We start from the raw sequence: 8,060 nt of genomic DNA, 5'->3' as shown, positions 1-8,060 counted from the left end.
AAATAAACCGTGCTTTCCTGAGTTCTGGCCTAGTCCTATAAGGCCTTCTGTCTTCTTTTATCTGCAGTGTACCTCTTAAGAGAACCGTTTGGCTGTTTTGCTACATTTTCTTTACTACTGAACTTCAGTGCATATTTGGTTTATCTTTTCTTCCTTCAGGACAGAATTTCATAGCAGTAATTTTGACTGCAGAATAACCATTGTTCTAGTTTATAATGGTCTGAGGGAGTAAAAATACAAAAGCATTTCAGGTGTAACCACAGGGAATAACTGACAGATTAAAACACAAACGTTCCAGGCAAACCACATCAAAGCAAACATTTCAATTAATTTTAATACATGGGAAAGTAACTATGCATTGAAAATGAATCAATTTAGTTTACTCATGCAATGCTAAGCCACAAAAGCCCTGACTTTGTCTTCTGCATTGCCTCTAGATATCCCACAATACATTCTGCCCTACAATATAACTTCTACAAACAATACAGTATGCAAAGCCGTGGATGTTCCCTTTTGTAATATTTACACCTTCACGGAACGGTACTGCATCACAATGTCAGCATCTGGGTGGTGAGGTGTGAGGCAGATATTAGGAGAGAAGAAATGAACAGTTATAAGAAGGTAACAGTTCATTTTACAGACGGATCTTTGGTATATCCACCTTCAGCGCTGAAAGCCTCCCAGGTGCAGTATCCTCCCTGAGAACATTTTGTTATTTTATATGTTTAATAAAACTGGATTCAGCCGTCTTCAATCAAGGCACGGTTTTCATAAACAGCATCCCTGAGGAAAAAAAATAAAAATTGCTACAATGTCCTTCCACATGCATCACAAGGAGTGGTTGTGAAGCTCAACATGCAATGCCGAGTATGGAGCATACATTTTTAGACACCAAAACCTAAAAGCAATTAAAGGAATTAAAGATGCCTGAAGCCTGCATTCTGTGAAGAAAAGGGGACCTTTTGAAAGGATGTCAGTAATTAGCACACATCAAGTCCTTAAAGAAGCTCGTATCAGTCCACATGAAGTGCTTAAAGAAACTTAAGAATTTACACCACTGAGATTTCTTAAAGAAGCTTAAAAGGCACTTTCTGCTCTTTCTGTTTTAACGATCAAAGAGGCCAGGGGTCACGCCAGGAGTCGACCTTTGCTTCGCCTCCCGCCGTGCGCATGCGCCGGGTGCCCCCCCCCCCCCCTCCTTTTCCCCGCGCGCCCCTTGTCGTTACGTCACAGCGCGGCGCGCGGCGCCTTCCGCAGGAAGCGCAACCTACCCCGCTAGCCTGCGGCGCCGTGACGTTAGCCTTGACAGACGGGCGTTCCAACCAATCAGAAGCCAGACAGCGGAGGTCTGATTGGCTAGCGCGCCGCAGTGGGCGGGTGGCAGGTTGCGGTACGGTTTGGCTGCACCGACACCGGGTTACATAGGGCGGAGTCCGGCGTGTCCTTGGGCAGACGCCGGGCGGTGCGGGGCGGCCGGGGAGCGGCGGCGGCAGCGGGGCAGGTGCGGGGGCCGCGGCCTGCGGGGGGCCCGGGCTGAGGCCTAGCGGGCCTGGGCTCCGCTTCACACCGCGGGGGCTGGGGCCTGGGCCCGGCGGGACCGTTGGGGACCGTTAGGGACCGTTAGGGACCGTTATGGCCGGGGGGGGCTGGCTGCGTGTAACGGTCGCGCCCGGCGGGTGCAGCCCGGGGATGGGCCTTCGGGGCCGGGACTGGGCGCGCGGGCCGCGGGTGTGGTGCCAGGAGCCAGCGCGGGGCCCGGCGGAGCCCCCCGGAGCTGCGTGACCTTGGTGCCCGCGCTGACCTCTCGCTGTGTTCCTGCTCTAGCGCTGAAGATGGGCGACGTGGAGAAGGGCAAGAAGATCTTCGTGCAGAAGTGCTCCCAGTGCCATACGGTTGAGAAGGGGGGCAAGCACAAGACCGGCCCCAACCTACACGGCCTGTTCGGGCGCAAGACCGGGCAGGCTGAGGGCTTCTCCTACACAGATGCTAATAAGAACAAAGGTAAGCGTAAAGCTGCTTCTCTGAGCCACTGCAGACCAAAACATTTACTCCTTGATGGCAGTCTTACAAGTACTAAAGGCTGCCAGAAAGCAAGATAACATGGAGGACAAGGAAGTAGGTATGTTTCACTTCTGACAGCTCTAACCACCTTATCTTCTTTCTTCCAGGTATCACCTGGGGTGAGGATACCCTGATGGAGTACTTGGAAAATCCAAAGAAGTACATCCCAGGAACAAAGATGATTTTCGCGGGTATTAAGAAGAAGTCTGAGAGAGCAGACTTGATAGCATATCTGAAAGATGCCACTGCGAAGTAGAAGATACCTGCTGCCTTATTTATTTCACAAAGGAGATGGCAATGCAAATATCTGTGACGAGATTGGTTTTTAAACGTTCTATTTTTACATGTACCATGTCTAACCTTAAAATTGGTCTTAACCAACAGATAACGTTGCTCATGGTGGGGTGCTGGACTACACGCTTGTTTGGCAGCCACTAACTTATGGAAGCTATGTAATTGGATTGGTTCAAATGAATATAATGTTCAGTCATTCTTGATTATGGAATTAAAAACAAAAAACAAAACAATACTTCTGGCCTCTTTATTGTTTAAAAAAAACATTGAATGAGTAATTGTTAATGGAACAGGTTTGGCAGCCCAACTCTGCCAGATGAAAAAGGAGGATGGGCCTTGGCATCTTCCACCATAAGTCTGTGACGTTACTTTAAAGATTTACTTTAAAAAAAAAAAAGTATATATATAGAGAGAGAAATTTCTAAATTTGATCAGTATAGGGTGTTGTGGTATATATTAATCTGTCTAAAACTTGGGATAAGAACACAATTTCACTTTCTTACTAATTGTGAAATGGTAATTGTGCTCAGGCACTTTTATCCAGGGAAGCATGTTACTTGATTTATCTGGGCTTTGACAGTTGCATGCACCAGTAGATTATAATTCCAGAAACGTCTTCATATTTTGTAAATGTTGTTGAAAGCCTGTGTTCAGTAAATCTTCAGAAAACAACCATTTGTAGTGTAATGAAAGAAAAACATGTTCTGGAAAGATAATTACTAAAGACCAAGTTGAGAGTTAATAAAATCTTACTTCAGCAAAAGCACTAACATAAAATCTACTGTTTAAAAGCAACTTCTGATGAGCAGGTACAGGAATAAATGCACTGGTAGACTAAAAGGAAATTGTCTTCCTATGTGCCTACCTGGGGCTTATATCACTACAGAAGGGTCTGTTTCAAGTGTAAAGCAGCATTTTAACTGCATTTTCTTCAAATTAATTGAATTGTACAGATGAATGTATTTACTGTGTACAACACAAGCACAACTCAGAGTGATCAACCTGATAAATTAAAAGTATTGAAAGTTTTGTTTTCTGTATGTGTCTGAAATTTAAGTGAGAAACAGTGGGGCAAAGAGGAAAGTTGGGTGTCTGGCTTTGTCATTACAAGACAAGCAAAAGCTCAGCATGAAAGGAGTAAATGCTAATGGAGCTAATGTGAAAAGTAGTCGGTGTGGCAAGGTCAGAAAGCATTTCAAACCAGAACCAGCACAGCTAGGCTATCTTAACTGTTTTTAACACTACTTTTGCTGCACTTCCCAAATTGGATGGGGTGGAAAACTCAAAATAGCATGGAAGCTGTAGGTGTGTTATAGAACTGATGTTTCTGAGTTATGTCAGGTAGAACAGCATGCTTAACAATCGAGTTCTGAAGGGCTGTTAATGCCAGTACAGGACAAGAATTAAGATTAACCACTAAGACATTTTGTTAGTGTTACTCTGTTTAGTGACTTTTTTAAAACTGAATGCACAAGTGTTTCCTGCAAATAGGAAGGCAGACCTAGTATTAACCAACATCAGTTTCCTTCCTTGTTAGTAGAGATGCTCAAGCTGTAGTTAATTACTGACAGATTTTTTTAGAAGCAGTGTTTATTTTGGTGCTTTTATGGCTATGCAGAACTCAACAGCTTTCACCATGCCAAAATCCTCATTGAGCAGCCCTAGGTGCAGAAGGTAACCTCACCCAGCTCTGCTGCCTTCTGAAATGATTAAGATGCTTTGCATAAAGAGCATTGTGAAGCTTTCTGTTCCATCAGCACCTTTATGAAACGACAAAAGACTTTTTTTTTTTTTCAAGCAGTTCTTCCCTAGTTAGGCTGGAAAAGAAAGAGACTAGAGAGGATTTTGCAGTAAGGTGGCATTTAAGCCTGCATAAGAAACAATTTACAAGAATAAAGTTATGTAATTGGAAAAACTTTAGGAGAAAGCAGTGATGGCTTGATCAAAGGTAATTGTACACTCAGTTTAACTTGTTTGGCTTTATCTGTCTGCATTTTGGAGGCTTTTCTATGAGAGGCAGTGCAAGCTTATACATACCACAGGAGGCGGAGAAAACTTTTTCATTCTAGACTGGTGATGCATCCTTATTGGCGTTTTGGAGGAAACCTTCCTCATTTCTAAGATTTCATTTCTCTCTGTGCATACAACACTGGTTAGCAAGAGTTCACAAACTTTGTTGTAGTAAATAGCTAGCATCTGTTCCACCTAAAACAATTGGACAAGCACGCTGCCACAGTATTTCTACGAGTGGCTCAATAAAGTAAAAATATCAAAAGGAAGGAGGTTAGATTGTCACCCACTGAGATTAATAGGAATGCAAGTATGAATTTGTGTTTTAGGGGGAGAGGTCCAAATGGGTTGTGGAATCAAACTTGAGTTCTTTGATTTCAAGTTTTACAGAATAGGAGAGTGAGGCTCGTTTTTGTTTCATGAAGCAGCAAGTGTAGTGTTTCGCTTTTTGATAATGCTACCAGTCTAAATGTGACATTTCAGTAGTTTCCTAGTAGTTCCAAATTAAGGAGTCAAAGCACCATTGCCAAAGATTGCTTAACCCCATAAACATCGTTCTTGGCTGCAGGTTACATATTTGATGGGGCATGCCTTTGAAACTGATCTTGCAATGTTTTCACGTGTAGTTATGCGGATGCATTAAAATTGTCAATAATGACTAGACAAAAGGTAAAACTTTAAAATACACCTTTTCATCGAGTGTGTTACGCTATCAGTGGTCCAAAACAAATACATTGATACATTGGGCTTCTCTTATGGGGAAGAACAGATATTGAACTTGTAATAGTGAAGGAACTATGAGGTATTCTAGTCTTTCATGTATATCAAAGGCCAATAAAACGCACACCTGTATTACAACTAGCCACTTGTCTTTATCTAAAACACATCCAAAATTCTTCCAGGACCAAAGCCAACAAAACTCTGTATTGCTACATGTAGGATGTGCTGAACGGTTTAAAACTGATGTCCTGAAAACCAGGTTATTCCAAGAGGGGAGCAGCCCAGAGCTAGCAAGAAGAAATGCTAACCCTGGGAAAGGGTGTGAAATCCTGTCCTTTTCCAATGCTGTAACGGCTGAGTCAGGACTCCAGATGGTTACATCCATCTGCTCATGATTCAGAGCTTGTATGTAAGTACTTGGATGTCTTTTCCCACGATTACCCTTTTAATCTGAAATAGAAAAAAGTATGACGGTCACCTTTTGAATAATTAATTTCTGGTCAGAGGTCTCACAGGAGGTGAGAGACTTGGATTACATTTGTTTTGGTGACGGGATGCCAATTTACATCCCTAGATTTCTAGAAGGCTGCTTTAACCACCAAGCTGAATGTGTGCTAGGACAAAGATAATCTCGACTTCTTCTGGAGCTGTCATTATGCAAAAGCAGAGCCAGAAAGAAAATGAGCAAGGAGGAGCTAACTATAGAAGAGCATTCAAAACACATACCTTGGAGCAGGGAAGAAGCGGTGTTCTTTCCGGGTTGTTTATGCATTTAATTTTAAACAGCCTTGTATAAAAATAACCTGGCAGCAGAGATCAGAAGTCAATCAGAAGTCAAACGACTCTAGTGGTTTTACATCTCCCTAACAGGGTTCACAGCTTTCTGCTGTGGGACAATGTTTGTTTAGGTAACATGAATCCCTGCCTTGTTCCCAATAACCCATTTTCCAGATGCATCATTCCCTTCCTCATCATCCAGGTCACTGAAACACGTTTTTGTATCTTAGACCGTGCTGTCCTGATCTCACCTCACTGTCTTTTGGTCATAGGCACCCAAAAGCTGTTGAAGCATCAAAGAGAATTCTCTTCCTTCCGGTACCCTGCAGAAATTTACTGCTCATGTCCCCAGTCCATCATGACTATCTGATGACAAATTCTTTTAAGATGTCTGATGGTTCTTAATCTGTGTGATATTGCCTTTTTTTTGGCCTTCTTTAATTCGAAGCTTCTAATAAAGCTAACTAAAGCTGGAAGAGTTTTACATGACTTTTGGCTGCACTCTTTTTGCTCAGCTTTCCCTGGTATGTAGTACTTTCAGACAAATAGGAAAAATGCACCACATAGAGTGAATTAAAAAAAAAAAAAAAAAAAAAAAAAACACCACATTGGTGTCACCTATGTGTCACTGGTAGCCGTAAGAGCCTGGTGACCTTATTCAGATTCCATTGTTCCATTGCAGGAAAGTGCCTACATTGACGGGAACCAGCCCTTCACAGAAACACACACACAAACACGGGATGGTTGAGGTTAGAAGGGACCTCTGAAGATCGTCTAGTCCAACCCCACTGCTGAGCAGGATCACCTAAAGCAGATTGCACAGGATGGCATCCAGGTGGGTTTTGAATATCTCCAGAGAAGGAGACTCCACAACATCTCTGGGTGACCTGTCCCAGTGCTCTGTCACCCTCACAGCTCAGAAGTGCCCCCTCATACTCAGCCAGAACCTCCTGTGCTTCAGTTTGTGCCTGTTGCCTCTTGTCCTGTCACTGGGCACAACTGAAAAGAGACCAGCTCCATCCCTTCAGCACCTTCCCCTCAGATATTTATACACATTAATGATGTCCTCCCTCAGTCTTGTCTTTTCCATGCTAAACAGACCCAGCTCTCTCAGCCTATCCTCGTATGACAGAAATCAGGATTTTCCATATCATACCATGTTTCTTATGGGATTCTGACATTTTATTTCCAATTATTTTGTCAGCTTACCTGATATTGATATTAAAACTGAAGTTCTTCCCAGTGCCATTTTTAAAGGAAAGATACCACATTTTCAACTCGACAGATTTTTGCTGTAGTAACTAATTTTAATTCTGATTCTCATGTACAAATTCTCATTGGTTAGCTTACCTGTTTGGTCTTTCTCTTCTGTATTTTACCTGCTACTGTTATATTTTATACTTGTGTTGGCTGAACTGCAGGTACTTTACTGTTCAAATGGACTCTTTAATTTGCACATCTCTTAACTCTGTAGTGGATTGGGTTTTTTTAAGGTTACAGATAATCACTTTACTCAAAAACACTTATTTCATTGCCTTTTTCATTATTTAAAATCTCTTCTGGTGAATGAGAGGGAAAAAAAAAAAAGGGTTCACTTCTTAACAGTCCTTCACACAGTGGTGCTTTATCTTATTACTTTGTATACACCACTCTTTTTGACCCAGCTATTTTTAAGTTTTGAACAAGGGTTATGTCCTTCACAGGAATACCTGGAAAATAATCTTTTCTTGAGAGTCTCAGAAACACTTTCAACAAGCAATCATATGAAGTGCTGACACTTGCACCTAAAACCGTTTGTTATTTATACTAGATGAACAGGAGAGGGAGCCAATGTACTAAATAAAAAGCAGAAGAAAATCGTAAGTGCACTTGAAGGCAATTTTGAACAAACCTTAGACAGCTGGAAAGTCTACGTTCATTTGTACAAAAGGCAGTTTTACTGAAAGCACTCGGCAAAAAGAGCTGGAGGTGACTAGTACAGCTGAATGCATTGGTATGCCTACAATAACCGTAGGGTCTTCTGAATTCTTAAACTGATTCATGTTTCATATTTCATCAGGCAAGCTCAAGTCTGAAGTAGCCTATATTCAATTTCAACTTATTCAAATGGTAAAATATTCAGTTAGAAAGGATAATGTTTCTTTCTGACTATTAAGAGAGTCTTAATCTAAAGTGGGGATCTCTAATGGATACTCTGG

The 8,060-nt window shown here is 42.1% G+C and overlaps 1 protein-coding gene and 1 long non-coding RNA gene across 2 annotated transcripts; one reads left to right on the top strand and one right to left on the bottom strand.

Moving 5' to 3' along the window:
- On the bottom strand, window positions 1–1,231 carry LOC137852461 (uncharacterized). The gene is made up of 2 exons (XR_011093849.1): window positions 881–1,231; window positions 1–783 (listed from the first exon to the last, which is right to left on the bottom strand). It is a non-coding gene; the product is annotated as an uncharacterized lncRNA (long non-coding RNA).
- Window positions 1,232–1,345: 114 nt separating this feature from the next.
- On the top strand, window positions 1,346–2,590 carry CYCS (cytochrome c, somatic). Its single transcript, XM_068674225.1, has 3 exons — window positions 1,346–1,501; window positions 1,825–2,001; window positions 2,169–2,590. The coding sequence occupies exons 2-3, from the start codon at window positions 1,833–1,835 to the stop codon at window positions 2,315–2,317; spliced, it is 318 nt and encodes a 105-aa protein (XP_068530326.1). The 5' UTR covers window positions 1,346–1,501; window positions 1,825–1,832; the 3' UTR covers window positions 2,318–2,590.
- Window positions 2,591–8,060: the final 5,470 nt, after the last annotated feature.

This window comes from Anas acuta, chromosome 2, assembly GCF_963932015.1.
Source record: "Anas acuta chromosome 2, bAnaAcu1.1, whole genome shotgun sequence".
Lineage (NCBI taxonomy): Eukaryota > Metazoa > Chordata > Aves > Anseriformes > Anatidae > Anas > Anas acuta.
The sequence above is the reverse complement of the archived record's forward strand: the minus strand, read 5'-3'. Positions and strand labels throughout refer to the sequence as shown.